The 16,125-nt window shown below is 37.0% G+C and overlaps 1 protein-coding gene across 3 annotated transcripts in view; it reads left to right on the top strand.

Annotated features, from left to right (window-relative positions):
- VMP1 (vacuole membrane protein 1) overlaps positions 1-16,125 on the top strand; it is a 121,160-nt gene that overhangs the window by 19,532 nt on the left and 85,503 nt on the right. For all 3 annotated transcript variants that reach the window (XM_037070290.1, XM_037070288.1, XM_037070289.1), the window contains 3 exons: positions 1,702-1,837; positions 2,848-2,938; positions 4,568-4,678. In XM_037070290.1, coding sequence (XP_036926185.1) covers positions 1,702-1,837; positions 2,848-2,938; positions 4,568-4,678 — 338 coding nt within the window. The remainder of the gene's footprint in view (positions 1-1,701; positions 1,838-2,847; positions 2,939-4,567; positions 4,679-16,125) is intronic.

The following is a 16,125-nucleotide window of genomic DNA, read 5'->3' as shown; positions in this document are numbered from 1 at the left end:
TTGATTGGTGCATGGCCTTGCAGAACATATTTTGCAGCACTTACCTGAATTCTGGGTTACTTTGATTGCCAATCAATTTCACATTGCTTCACTAAGAGTTTCAGGATTCAGATTCAGAGATAGGCATTGTGTATGTCATAGTCTGTTCCCCTTAGTAGCTTTTACATGTTTTTTTGTCCTTTCAGCAAGCAAGTAACGTTTATATACGTTTCTGCCACTATTCTAGCCCCTGAATTAATGTTTGTATTCTAGCCCCTTACAATTAATGTTTGTATGACATACTCTTCTTTACCTGGATTTTATTGTTTTACTAAATATTTCTTATAGCTTGTGCTGTAACTGTACATGAGGAACTTACTCTTAATTAAGGCTGCTTAGTACTCCACTGTATAAACGTGCCGTACTTTAATCACTCCTCTGTCCTCTGTTGGTAGCATTTCAGTTGTTTATAATCTTTGGCTAGGACAAATAATGCTTCATTAAATAAGCTCATACAGAAGTCTTTTCTCCTTACACCTAATCATTCTTAGAAATGGAATTATTGGGTTACAGAATACAGTCGTCCCGCCTTGGCTATGGGGGTTACGTTCCAAGGTCCGCTGAGGATGCCTGAAACCATGGATAGTACCAAACCCTGTATGTACTATTTTCCGCCACACATTCATATATTTTATGGCTTCGCTTTGGCATATACAAATTGTTAGCATCACCAGTCTTGCACTTTGGGGGCTAATGTCAAGTAAAATAAGAATTACTTGAACACAAGCACAGCGATAACCACCACAACAGTCCATCTGATGACGGAGATAGCTCATCGACTGATGACAGGTAGCAGGGACAGCATGGTCAGTGCCAGATTTCATTGTATTACTCAGAATAGTGCATAATTTAAAACATATGAATTCCAAACAAACAAACAAAAAAAACAAACAGGAGAAACCCTACTCCCTAGCTGCACAAAACTCCCTGCTCTTGGGGGGATGGTTTTGAGAGATCTCACTCTCCTGCCCTCTTGCCTCAGCCCAATCAAATAAATATTTCTCTGCCTCAAAAAAAAAAAAAACCAAACATGAATTGTTTCTTTCTGGAATCAGACCAGGGTTGACCAGGGGTACTGAAAGTGGAACCACATGTAAGATGAGGCCACTCTGTGCATTTGTAATTTCGGTAGATGATGACAGTAATAACTAACCTTAATTGCATACTTACTAAGTGTCAGACTTCTGAGAGCTTTGCATATATTGAGTCATATCATCTCTATAATGACCATCTAATGTAAGTACTATTTCAATCTTCATTTCAAAGACGAGAACACTGAGAAAGAGAGAGGTTAAACGTCTTGCCCAGGTTCACATGACTAGCACGTGCCAAGACCAGAATTTGGAACCAAGTAGTTTGCCCTCACATTTTGAGCTCTAAACTACTTTGCTCCACAGTACGATGCTAAGTTGCACTTCAAAGGGGTGGGGTAATTTAGTATTCCAGTAATGTACGCACGAGAAACTTGTGTCCTAACAACAAATAATTGCATAAAGGATGTGAAGAACGAAACAGAAGTGCCTTGCCCATCATCACAACAGGAGCCACATTGTTGAGGCTTATATGTAGTCCTTCAGATGTGCGATGGGAATGTGGATGAATTTTGAAAGTGATTGGGAAAATCAAGCATTTTGTTTTAACTTCTGCACCAATGTTTTTCAGACCTCTCTTCAGTGAATGAAAAGAAGAAGAGGGATCGTGAAGAAAGGCAGAATATTGTCCTGTGGAAACAGCCACTCATTACCTTGCAGTATTTTTCTCTGGAAATCCTAGCAGTCTTGAAGGAATGGACCTCAAAGTAAAGAGTGTTCCTTTATCTTTTATATAAGTCTTATTTACTGACAGCAAGCTCCTACTCCCTGCCACCTACTTCGTCAAATGGATTAAATTTAGAATGTTATGGGAACATACTTATTTTCCTTTCCTAGAGCTTGAAGAAAAACAGGTTAAGGGAACAAACTGCTATTGGCTCACTGGGCTATTTATAGTTGGCCACTGTCTCGTGTTGAATCTTTCATGCAAAGAATACTGAAAACAAGATTTTTTTTTTCTGGCTTTACTTTAAGAGGAGAAAGACCTGTGTATATTGGATACACTGATTCTTTAATAGGACAAGGTTCAGGATACGTGGCACTGGGCTGATAGTGTGAGCCAATGAGAAAAGACTCTGCCAAGGAAATGTGTTCTACTTTAATTAAGTACTTGTAAGCCCTATTTCAGATACCGTAAAGAGCAGGTTGAACTTTTACGTGCCTTATCATTTTTGGCTTGCCTTTCTAAGTTATTATCTGTAATATATTAGAATTTTATTGTACTTACAGTTTATAAAACATTTGGTAACATTTTTCTAGTTCATTTGATCCTTAAAGCAACTCCACAGAGAAGATAAAACAAGTATATGATTTCTTTAAAAACAAGAAACAGGAAACAGAATCATATTGTTTAAGTGTCTTACTCAAAGTGCAGTATTTAAGGGACTTGGGATTCTGACCCAAGTCTTCTGACTTGAAGGCCAATACTCTTTCCGTTAAATTATAGTGCTTCTCCTAATTAGAAGTTTGGCGTGAACAGGATCAGTCTTTGGATGAGGGAAAGAAATTGGGCTCTATACCCATGTATTTCCCTTTGACCCCCTTCCACACCCCAAGGAACCAGAGAGTTCAAGGACACAGAGCCCATCCTGAAAGGAACGGGTTCTGTGGCTGAGCCAAGTAATGTAACTGCTTCAACAGCAAATTGTTTTTGAGAATAATGAATCCTGAAAATGAACTGAGATATTTCATTTATTTTTTTAAATATGTTTTTAAGATTGTGGCATCGTCAGAACACTGTGGTGTCTTGTTTACTGCTGCTTGCTGTGCTTATAGCTACGTATTGTGTTGAAGGAGCACATCAACAGGTAAGAGGTTCAGTTATTCTGCTTCTGTCCTCGCACCTTCCCAAATCCCAGTTTCCAATGGGACTGTTGAGGATTGCATAGAATTTCTACTCACATTTTTTAAAAATTATTATTTATTTATCTTTAGAGGGGAGGGGAAGGAGAGAAATATCAATGTGTGGTTGCCTCTTGTGAGTCCCTTGCCGGGAACTGGCCTGCAACCCAGGCATGTGCCCTGACTGGGAATCGAACCGCGTTCGTGTGGTTCACAGGCCCGTGCTCAGTCCACTGAGTTATACCAGCCAGGGCTCTACTCAAATTTTTAGGCTTGATTTTGTTTCTTAAATTTACCTCATAATTGGTTTCTTAATATACTTTTAAGGCCAAATATTTAAAATATTCTTGCGGCAGTTCATGGCTGCTTAGCATTTCTGTTTGGTATGGATCATCCCTTTTCAGCTTCAAGGATTTAAGTGTAATTTTCTAGATGATATTTAGTCAAAACATCATGAATCCTCTACTCACTACCAAAGGCTTCGTACCTTCTTTAACACCTTCCTGTGATCCATCCAAACAGATACACTCATCCTAGAGTGAAGGTCAGGTTTTATGTATCTAAAAAAGAAAGTTCATTTGCCTACAGTCTGTCAGTACAACATAAATGAAGGGAAAATGAAACATTTTATTAATAACTTTTGTTAAAATAGGAAAACATTAGTGTATTCTATTAGGATATAGTTCTAAAATGTATCATTTCATATTTTCATTTAAAGCAGTTCTAATCTCAAAATTTTTATAGTTTTAAATACATTTTAAAAATATTTTAAAGAAATCTGTGTGCGCTATTGAGAATTTGTGGGAACTTTGGCTTGATGAATTTACTCATCAAGTGTGAGAATCCAGACTTTAGTCTGGTATTCTTCCAATAAGTTCATATCCCAATGGACTTAAATTTGCTCCTGTTTGAAAAGCATCTTGGTCTTAAATATACTAAAAATTGTATCCTCATTTTTTACTCAGATAAATAAAAATGTATTCTGTTCACAAGTATTATAGAAATAACTGCCCCTCTCTTACCACTATGTATTATCATGCTTTCTTAAAGTTTTTATGGCTTTTAAATATCTTGAAAATTTTTATTTATTTTTTATTTTTTAAAGACTTTATTCATTTATCTTTAGAGGGGAAGAGAAGGAGAAAGGGAGAAAAATATCAATGTATGGTTGCCTCTTTTGTGTCCCCTGCTGGGAACTGGCCTGCAACCCAGGCATGTGCCCTGACTGGGAATCGAACCGTGATCCTTTGGTTCGCAGGCCCGTGCTCAATCCACTGAGCCATACCAGCCAGGGTGAAAATTTTTATTTTTATAGTTATTTATTAGTAACTAGCATTTCTCCTATAAATGTCATCGCAGTAGTAGGATTTTGAGGGTCTAGAAACAAGAGCTTTATTCCAGTTAATGAATTTTTTGCCATCTCTGCTATTGCATATTAAAGGAGTCAGTCCTCTTCAAAGGGTTTTAATATTAGTAAGTTTCTATTGGAAACTTCTTTAGTTGGTTTATCTTACTTTAATTATAGTCGATAACTACCACATTTCTTTTTAAACAAATCTGATTTTGGTTTTTGTCTCATCCCTTTTGTTTTTCAGTATGTGCAACGTATAGAGAAGCAGTTTCTTTTGTATGCCTACTGGATAGGCTTAGGAATTCTGTCTTCCGTTGGGCTTGGAACAGGGCTGCACACCTTTTTGCTTTATCTGGTAAGAGTAACTTTTAAGCAATATTAAGAGAGATTATATTTTAATTGGTATTTTTACTTTAGAAGTTAAGATTGTAAGATTAGTATTTAATTACCCTTGTGTTTTATAAGCATTCTAGTCCTCAAATCAGTGCTTTGAATTTTATTTAGAATCCTGTTTTGGTTTTCCTTTTGGGTTGAGGATTTAAAAAGAGAAGGAGGAGTGGCATTCTTAAGCAAATAAAATTGTTTCCTAAAATTAATTCAAGGAAATGTTTTCTTTCCAGATTTTGGAGTAATGGTTCTCTTATGCGATTGTTGTTTTAATAATGGAAGTTACTTAAATGTACAAAATTTCATGTAAAGCTTAGAATTAATTTGGACAGTGTACTTTCTCTGTTTAATCAGCGAATGAGAAACAGGGTCTTCCCTCACATCCTCAAGCACCGTGTACACCCCTGAGTGGTCACTTTGGCAATCTTATTGAATGTAGTTAGTTATTGAGGTATTATGTATGTAGAACAAAATGCTTTCTGTAATGCTTCCGTGTACACCAAAATATAAAATGTACCCCTCCTAAAAATATATTTTCACTTAGTTGAAATTGGAGAGAAAAAAGATAGGTTTTCCTTTGAACATTGACAAATACAGCAGAGCTAGGACCAGAGGGTGAGGCGTGAGGCATCTAGGGCTCAGAATTTAAATAAGCACCGCCAGGGTCATGGAAGTGTGGGGTCGCTGAGCGAGTGCCTCGTTAATTATGTGCCCTGGATGCCCTCTTGTTTCATTGTATTCCTGTCCTGTACATTGACTGCGACACCACATTTGAAAACAGCTTGCTCTTGTTTGGGGAAAAACAAGTGAAAAGTCGTCACAGTAGTACTGAGTGCTGAAAACCAGTAAATACTAGCAGAGACTTCCAATCTCTATGCTTCAGTGAATTCATTTCTGAAGCAGATAGAAGTAGTAAGGCATTATTGTTTTGAAGGCTGCTGAGTTAATGGTCTGAAGAATAATTTGAGAATGGCTGTTTAATACCTGGGATTTTAGAATTTTGTTCATGATTGCTTGCTGATTTTGTCACAAATAGAGATATAAATCCTAGGGAAGTAACCCATATGAGTGTTTCTTTAATAACTACATCATTAGAAGTATAATGCTGCACTACAGGTTAAGACTGAGGAAAAGAAGAAATAATTAACAGGTTACCTTTCCATTCTTTTCTAGACCTGCTCTCTGGGTTTCCTTGGGAAACCCAGATTCAGGAACTCATTTGTAGCATTGGGTTCATTTCAAAGTATCTAAAAAGCAACCCAGACAGCAGATTCTGCTGTACCTCAAAAGGGATTCTGCTAAAACTTATGAATTGTACAATAAGTTAGAATAAAGGTATTTCAAGCATGGCAGTTTCATTTTCATATCCCTGAGAAACCTTTGTAAAATAACATTGGCAAAATGTTTTGATGTGAAAACATTATTAGTTTAATTGCATTGATCCATGTATCCAGGAAAGAATTATAAACATACAAATAAGCATTTGTTACAAAATTCATTTGAATAAAAAAAATCAACTCTTTGCCTCTATGAATAAACCAGTTATTTCTGCCCTTGATGAGAGTGCAAGTTTAAAGTTCAGAAGGAATTCTTTTTATTTTATTTAAGTATATTTTATTGATTATGCTATTACAGTTGTCCCAGTTTTTCCCTCTTTGCCCCACTCCACCCATTACCCACCTTCCCTCCACCAATAACCCCCCTTAGTTCATGTTCATGAGTTGTACATGTAAGTTATTTGGCTTCTCCATCTCCTAGACTATTTTTAATATCCCCCTGTCTATTTTGTACCTACCAATTATTCTTCTTTTCCCTGTACCTTTTCCCCCATTATCCCCCTTCTCCCTCCCCACTCATAACCCTCCAAATGATCTCTGTCTGTGATTCTGTTCCTGTTCTAGTTGTTTGCTTAGTTTTTGGTTTTGTTTTTTAGATTCAGTTGTTAGTTGTGAGTTTGTTGTCATTTTAATATTCGTAGTTTTGGTCTTTTTCTTAAATAAATCCCTTTAACATTTCATGTAATAATGGTTTGGTGATGATGAACTCCTTTAACTTTACATTGTCTGGGAAGCACTCTGTCTGCCCTTCCACTCTAAATGACAGCTTTGCTGGATAGAGTAATCTGGGTTGTATACAGGTCTTTGCTTTTCATGACTTTGAATGCTTCTTGCCAGTGACTTCTAGCCTGCAAAGTTTCTTTTGAGAAATCAGCTGATAGTCTGCTGGGAACTCTTTTGTAGGTAACACTCTGCTTTTCTCTTGCCTTTGTCATTTTAACTATGTCTCTTGGTATGGTCCTCTTTGGGCCCAGCTTGCTTGGGACTCTTGGTACTTTCTGGACTTGTATGTCTATTTTCTTCAACAAATTATGGAAGTTTTCTTTTATTACTTTTTCAAATAAGTTTTCAATTTCTTGCTTTTCCTCTTCTTCTGGCACCCCTATGATTCAGATGTTGGCACTTTTGAAGATGTCCCAGAGTCTTCTTATACTGTCCTTGGGGTTTTTTGTTTGTTTATTTATTTATTTATTTATTTTTTAATTCTTGTTTCTTCATTCTGTTCCAGTTGAATGTTTATTTATTCCTATGTTCCAAATCTGTGATTTGAATCCTGGCTTCTTACCCTTCGCTGTTGGTTCCCTATGGGTTTTTCTTTATTTCACTTAGTGTAATCTTCATTTCTTCCCTTATGTTGTTGCCCTATTCTGTGTCTTTGAGCATCCTTATCACCAGTGTTTTGAACTCTGCATCTGACAGGTTGGCTGTCTCTGTGTCCTTAGTTCTTCTTCTGGGATTTTGTTCATTCTTTGATTTGGGCCACACTTCTTGTCTTCCCAACTTTGCAGCCTCCCTTGGTTTCTGTATATTAGGTATAGCTGATTTGACTCCATGTCTTTTAAAATATTCATCTTTCTGGCAAAAAGGACCTATAGTATTAGATTCTCCAAAGACTGTAACACATAAAAGGTTAAGAACCAACCACTTTTTTGGAACTTTTTTTCTAAGTTCTTTGTATTTGGCTGCCGCTAGGTGGCATTGCTGATACAACCAATGTAGTGTACTAGGAGTTTCTATTCCAAAGATGAAACCCTCAAATAACTCTACTTAAATTAGAGAGATATTCTGTTATTTGTATGTATTTATGCCACCATAATACCAGTTAATGCATGTGAGTGAAAATCATTTTCTTGATAGTTTTCACATTCATTAATTACTTTAACAGCAGTCAGCCTTTCTTTGTATTCTGACATTTGTTTACATACAGGACATACTCCAGTAGCATGCCCAGTTTCAGATACAATGACATATTTCATCTTTTTCTTTTTTTGTTATTTATTTTTAATTATTTTTTAATAATGTATTTTATTGATTATGCCATTACAGTTGTCCCCTTCTCCCCTTCATTCCCCTCCACCCTGCACACCCCCTCCCACCCACATTGCCCCCCTTTAGTTCATGTCCATGTGTCGTAAGTTCTTTAGCTTCTACATTTCCCATACTATTCTTGCCCTCCCCCTTCTATTTTCTACCTACTGTCTGTGCTACTTATTCTCTGTACCTTCTCCCCCCTTCTCCTCTTCCCACTACCATGTTGTTAACCCTCCATGTGATCTCCATTTCTATGGTTCTGCTTCTGATCTAGCTGTCTGCTTAGTTTGGTTTTGTTTTAGGTGTGGTTGTTAATAACTGTGAGTTTGCTGTCCTTTCACTGTTTCTATTTTTGATTTTCTTTTTCTTAGATAAGCCCCTTTAACATTTCATATAATAAGGGCTTGGTGATGATGAACTCCTTGAATTTGACCTTATCTGAGAAGCACTTTATCTGCCCTTCCATTCTAAATGAAAGCTTTGCTGGATAAAGCAATCTTGGCTGTAGGTCTTTGGATTTCATGACTTGGAATACTTCTTTCCAGCCCCTTCCTACCTGTAAGGTCTCTTTGAGAAATCCGCTGACAGTCTGATGGGAACTCCTTTGTAGGTGACTGTCCCTTTATCTCTTGCTGCTTCTAGAATTCTCTCCTTCTTTTTAATCTTGGCTAATGTAACTATGATGTGCCTTGGTGTATTCCTCTTTGGGTCCACCTTCTTTGGGACTCTGAGCTTCCTGGATTTTTTGGAAGTGTATTTCCTTTGCCAGACTGGGGAAGTTCTCCTTTATTATTTGTTTAAATACGTTTTCCACTTGTTGCTCTTCCTCTTCCCCTTCTGGTACCCCTATAATTCAGGTGTTGGAACATTTGAAGATGTCCTGGAGGTTCCTAAGCCTCTCCTCATTTTTTTGAATTCTTGTTTTTTCATTCTTTTCTGTTTGGTTGTTTCTTCCTTCCTTCTGGTCCCCTCCATTGATCTGAGCCCAGTTTTCTTTCCATCACTATTGGTTCCCTGTGCATTTTCCTTTATTTCACTTAAGGTAGCCTTCATTTTTTCATCTAATTTGCGACCAAAATCAACCAGTTCTGTGAGCATCCTGATCATCAATATTTTGAACTGTACATCTGATAGGTGGCTGTCTCTTGGTCGCTTAAAAGTATTGGTTCTGGGGCTTTGTTCTGTTCTTCTATTTGAGCCATAATTTTTTGGTCAGGTTGCACCTGTTACATATGAATGGCACAGCCTTAGGTGTTCACTAGGGTGGGGCAACCCAGTAGCTGGGATGTGACGCTGTCTGTGGGGGCTGGGTTAGAGAGGGAGCAATAGCGCTTGTTCTGCTCTCACGGATTTTGGGCCCCTCTGCCACTTCCCACAAGCAAACTGGGCCCTTCTGGGGATGGTTCCTGGGTGGGTGGGCTTGTGTACATTCTAGGACCCTGTAGGTCTCTCCAGTGAACTCTCCTGTGAGGCTGGGAGTCTCTCCCGGCACCTCAACCCCCACAAGTGTTTTTAATCAGTGCTTTTAGGCTTTATTTCCCAGCACTGGGACCCTGTGGTTGTGCGGTCTGCCTCGCTGCCCTTTTTCACCTCATTTATTTGCATGCGAATATGTGACTGTGGTTAGCCAGCGGCCTTGTGCACCTCACTGGGTCTGCTCATTGTCACCCCGTGCCTGGGGTCTGCCAGCCACTGCTTTTTCCTGTCTTGACTCCTCTCCACTGGCCACTGACTCTGCCCCTCCTACCTGTCTGGGTGAACGGTTGTCGGACTTCCGTACAGTTCAATTTTCTGTCAGTTCTGGTTGTTTTGTTTTTTTGTTTCTAAATTTTTGTTGTCTTTAATTTTGGTTGTGCAAGGAGGCACAGTGTGTTGGTGTGTCTACCTACGCCTCCATCTTGGCTGGAAGTCCATCTTTTTTTTTAATATTCAAGAATATGCAAGTTATTGAAGGTGATTTTGTTATGGGACTGAAGTCTTTCATTCTTATCATGCAGGTAATAGGGCATATCCAGAGTCAAACAGCTGGGTTTGGATGCCCTGCCAAATTTACTTACTGTGCTATTTGGTGAATTTATTAATTTTTAAACCTCAGTTTATTTAACTTTAAATGGGATAATAGTAATACCTATCATAATGGTATTGAGGATTACCTGTTTTGAGGATTAAGTGAAATAACAGGTATGCACACTTTTCAGCTCAGCGGTTAGCATGTATAAGATGTTCAATAAATGACAGCAGCTATTATGATTATCATTATTCTTACTCTGATTTTATTTTTTAAAAGCAATAATTTTTAATTTACATGCTTTAGCTATTACTTTTAAGAAATTATAAGCCAACATTTTCTACAGTTGATTTTATTTTATTTTTTTATATAATGTGTCTTTTTAAAGATTTTATTTATTTATTTTTAGACAGAAGGGAAGGGAGGTAGAAAGAGGAGAGAAGCATCAGCGTGTGGTTGCCTCTCACATGCCCTGCACTGGGGACCTGGCCTGCAAACCAGGATGTGCCCTGATGGGGAATCAAACCAACAACCCTTTGGTTTGCAGCCCGTGCTCAATCCACTGAGTCACACCAGCAGGGCTCCCACAGTTGATTTTAGTGTAGCAGTATGTCATAGCGTATTTGAAAATCACTGTTCATTTCCGTTTCCAGTGATGATAGATTATGCAGTTTGGATCAACTCTCAAGTGGAAGTATCATAAAAAAGGTTGATACAAATTAAAAACATTTGTTTAAAGGAATCAGATTTTTTTAAAGAGCAAGAATTATAAGGTCAATATTTATGTTAAAGAGGAAACCCAGAGAGGTAAGACTGGCCAACATTATACTCCGATAAACCCATAAGCCTTGATTAGAACCCTGAGGGGCCACACTTTAAACGTAAAGGTGAACTAACTATACATGAGGACTGGAGCTCAGGCTTAAGTCTAAGTCTGGGGGAAAATAAAATCATCCTAGGTGTCACATTATCTATGATTTTTCATATGTAAGTCCATTATACAACCAAAAATAATCATATCTGAGGAGGTAAGATAAATTGATCAAAACAAAGAAATAACGCCCTGGCTGGTGTAGCTCAGTGGATCGAGTGCGGGCCTGCGAACTACATGATCACGGTTTGATTCCCAGTCAGGGCAAATGCCTGGGTTGCAGGCCTGTTCCCAGCAGGAGACTCACGAGAGGCAACCATACATTGATATTTCTCTCCTTCTCTCCTTCCCTTCCCCTCTAAAGATAAATAAATAAAATCTCTAAAAAAAAAAAATTTCTACATTACAGGCAGGTGATCTCACTTAAAAAAAAACCCACAAAGAAATAATAAAGAGTACAAAAAGGGTAAATATGTGGATAAATTAAAATTGACGTTAAAAACAGTTATTTAAAATGTATAGACAGAATTAAAACATGTACAAATCAGATGTGGTTAATTGCAGTTATTCTGAGGTCTTTCCATTGTCCTGGAAAAGGTTAATTATAAAAGATTCAGTTATATAAGACTTTAATAAACCTAGATTTATATTATAATTTTCATTTTTTAAAAGATTTTATTTATTTATTTTTAGAGAAGGGGAAAGGGAGGGAGAAAATGGAAAGAAACATCAATGTGTGGTTGCCTTTCACACGCCCCCTATTGGGGACCTGGTCTGCAACCCAGGCATGTGCCCTGACTGGGAATCCAATTGGCGATCCTTTGGTTCACAGACCAGCCCTCAATCCACTTAGCCACACCAGCTAGGGCAAATGTGTCCATTTTTAATAAAAGATTCAAATCACCAGAAAGATACAACAGTTCTAAGTTTCTGTTTATTTAGTAATATATACTCAACAACGTATAAAAAGCAAAACATGGCAGAACTATGAAGAGAAGGGGATAACTTCCACCAACTTGGGGAACTGATAGGGGAGTGTAGTGTGGTTATTAGACACAAGCTCAACATACACATAACAGTTGTATTTCTGTACAGTGTAAAACATACAGAGAATGAATATTTTTAGTCTACCATTTATAATAGTATCTTTTTTTAAAAGCAAAAAATCTAGGAATAAATGCAATTAAAAATGTGTTTGGCCTCTACAAAAAGTTTTAAAATATTATTGGAAGCAAAAAGATCAGGTAAAAGAAGGGATATATCATGTTAGTGGATTATAAGGCAAAATATTGTGATGGTGTTTGTTAGATCTTCCTAGTTTTATCTACAGAATCAGTGCAGTATCAGTAAAAACTTGAGTATTTTTGTAGAAATTGATAAACTGGTGGAAGATTTTTTTAAATTCCAGTAGCTGTGTAGTTGACAACCAATAGGATATGTCCCTGTACTGCGTGTTTCTATTTCTCGATCTGGGTGGAGGGTACCTTCATTAAGACGTATGCATTATGCATTTTGCTATGGGTGTTATGCTTAAATATTCTGTTTTAGTATATCTCTTTTGTTTTAGAATTTTATAGCCATTTTTGCCCAAGTTCATTTGAGTGTTATCTGCTATAGTTAGGTTACATTGGCATCTACCTACTTCCTAAAATCAAAAATATTACTTTTAGATAACATTCATTTTTGTGAGCCTTTTTCAAACTATGGCTGAGAACAAATGGGCTGTCTTATATATCCTCAAAAACTTTTTTAAAAGATTTTATTTATTTATTTTTAGAGGGAGTGGAAAGGATAGAGACAGAGAGGGAGGGAAACATCGGTGTGTGGTTACCTCTTATACGCCCCCAACTGGGGACCTGGTCCGCAACCCAGGCATGTGCCCCAAATGGGAATTACACTGGCGACCCTTTATCACAGGTTGGCACTTAATCCACTGAGCCATACCAGCCAGGGCTATACCCTCAAAAAATTTCAATAAAACTTTTTGAAGGAAACTTTTTAATAAAATCATCTCTGTTGTAATTTAAATTCACTTCAAAAAGCTTGACCATTTACACTGTAAAACACTCTGAAATACTATGTAAATTACAAAAGGAATGGAACATATAAGGCTGAAGATACACACTACATAAATGATTACACCGCAGGATATTGTGCTAAATACCATCGTAATGATATACATAAATTGCTACAGGGCTATTAAAATAGGAAGCAGTTCTCTTGAAGGGTGAAGAAGTAGGAAAAGTTCCTGCAGGTAGGTTTGTTGAGAGAAAAGGCAGTCAGTTGATGCAGTTACAGAATTAGGGTACCTTGGAAATGAAAAGAAGACCCATCTCAGAAAATGGGTTGGTGCCAAATTGTGAAGCTTTGAAAGTCAGGTGTAGGGAGTTTAGGTTTTATATGTCACCAGGTTATTGAAACAAGCATTAACATGTGATTTAGGAACATAATTGACAGCATTGTGGAAGGGAGATTTGGTGGGGAAGCGACTAGAAATAAGGAGTACCGTTGGAAGGCAGTAGTCCACATGAAAGGCAATGGTTACCTGATTTAAGCAGTAACAACAGAAAGGATTTCAAATTGGGGGGACTGGGTGGTGTGTGGCAGTGCAGATGCTGACTAAGAAAAGCTATACTGAAATATGAGCTTCCCTTTTACAATACAAGCTCTTGGAAGGCAGGGATCTTTTCCTACCTCACTTAATGCTGTATTGCAAGTATATAGACTAGTATGTGGTGCTTACTAGGTGCTCAATAAATGTATATTGAATAAATAGGTATAAAATAAAATCTTTGAAAAACCCTATGCGAGGTGTAGGGGAGGTAGAATAATTGGGCATTAGTTGCCAAAATAGTCTGTTCCTAACATCTGAGTATTATTTGTGACTCTTCATGAAAAATGACCTAATGTATGTATAGCTTTTTCTTATTTTGCATAATACAGTTGACCCTTGAACATCATGGGTTTAAACTGTGCATTTACTTCTATGTGGATTTTTTTCCAGTAAATCCTGGAAATGTATTTTCTCTGCCTTACAATTTTCTTAACATTTTTATTAGCTTACTTTATTGTAAGACTACAATATACTTGGTGGAGCAAAAATAGATTTACAGTTGTGAGTATGCAGGAGTTTATTCTTGTGTTATTGTTTATTACTGCACAGTTGTTTGCATGGAAAATAATATAATAATTAATAAAGATTGTGATCCTTTGAGAAGTAATTTATGGATTAAGTGTAGATTGTTCTAAACAATTGGAAGAAGTAATGGGATTATTTTAGTAGCTACCTTAGAATTATTCCCAGTACTAGAAACACATGATTCATAATTCTGTAAACAACCAGGTTAACAAAAGCAGGAACTTTGGTACTTGATAATGAGAAATGTGTCTCAGACGTGCTCTTTGTAGGCATGTGTGTTGTTATTCATCAAATTATAAGACAAGCCAAAAATTAATGTCATCTATAAAATATATGTGCTATTAATGATTTATAAAGTCTGTTCTATTTAACAATAACAAAGAGTCCCACAAGCATTACGAGTCCCAAATAATGTGATATATGAATAGTTTTTGACACTAGGTGGAGCAGTTTCCCAGAGAAAGGCTTCACGAGCCCTGTCTATATTCCTTTTAACTANGTCTCAGACGTGCTCTTTGTAGGCATGTGTGTTGTTATTCATCAAATTATAAGACAAGCCAAAAATTAATGTCATCTATAAAATATATGTGCTATTAATGATTTATAAAGTCTGTTCTATTTAACAATAACAAAGAGTCCCACAAGCATTACGAGTCCCAAATAATGTGATATATGAATAGTTTTTGACACTAGGTGGAGCAGTTTCCCAGAGAAAGGCTTAACGAGCCCTGTATATTCCTTTTAACTAAGCCCCACTCCTAGACAAAGAACCCTGAGAACAAAAACTGTCAGCAATCATTTTATAATTTTAAAAGGCACCCAAATGCTAAGCTCTACATAGAAGGATGAATATATTTTACAGATAACTTCTGTCTTTGGCATGTGTTTTTTCATCACCTTTGGGAATCAAATAGGAGGGATTTTAAAGCATTCTAGTTGTACTATCTACATGCATTTGGGGTGTAGAAAAGTTTTTAGAACTATTTAATTACATTGTAGACTAGATCAGGTTTTAATAGAAGCTATAACATCAAGGCATTGTCATCTAAATAATACTAATGAATCATTTGTTCAGTATTACCATTTTAAAAGAAAAAAGTATTTGGCTCTTGGTCATAAAATAAATACAAAGAAAGTTGTCAGATATCTGTCCATGTATGAGATTCGGAGGCAGTTTCTGCTTTGAAGTTTAGAATTATTTCATTACTAAAATATGTGGTAAAAATTGTGCGTTTAAAAACCCTGACCTCTTGATTGCTATTGAATATTTATAGAATACCTCTGTATATCGCACCCTGTTCCCTTACTTTATAGTGTGTATTTAGTACTTTATAGACTATCATAAAGCTGGTTTTTCCTTAGGTATAGACATTTATTGTATTTTTTGACTCATGGCTATTGTGTAAATTTTTTTGAAAACTGCATGTGTATGGATTGAAATGAAGGAGTGAGTGTGGTAGTTTCAGTAAGAGAAATACTACAGTTAATTGTTTAATGCCACTGGGTGGAATAAACTCTTTTTAAAAATTGTTAACCAACCTCTTTATTTTTTTTTCTGTTTGACTTCTGATTATTGCTTCATTACTCACCTGTCTGTGCCTCTGTAAGACACAAAAGGGAAGAGATTGCCTGAAGTGAGATTCTGGTGTGACTTGATATTGCTCTATATAGGTATAATGATTCTGGCTATAAGCATGCAGTGACTCAGGCTCTTCCCGGAAGACCAGCAGGCCCTTCTTAGAAAAGGTCTGTTTGCCCTTGTTTTGATGAGTGCATGATCTGTTCTTCGCCCTGTCTTTCCCCAAGGAATGACTCATGTGTTAACTCTTTTGTGCATCACCACATCAAAGAAGAAACTGAGGTCTCCGTGACATGGGGGTGGGTTTTCGCCAAACAGAAGGGGTATGCACAGGCTGGGTAACTTCCTGCCCTTACGTACTATTTATTGATATGTGCTTAAAGTAAAGCTAAGAAGATGCAGATTAGCTGAAATCTGTTCTGTTGGATATATGTTTGAAACAATTTATAA

This window comes from Sturnira hondurensis, unplaced genomic scaffold, assembly GCF_014824575.4.
Source record: "Sturnira hondurensis isolate 20B ecotype Veracruz unplaced genomic scaffold, ASM1482457v3 Scaffold0018728, whole genome shotgun sequence".
NCBI classification, from domain to species: domain Eukaryota; kingdom Metazoa; phylum Chordata; class Mammalia; order Chiroptera; family Phyllostomidae; genus Sturnira; species Sturnira hondurensis.
This window is presented reverse-complemented; position numbering and strand designations above follow the sequence as displayed.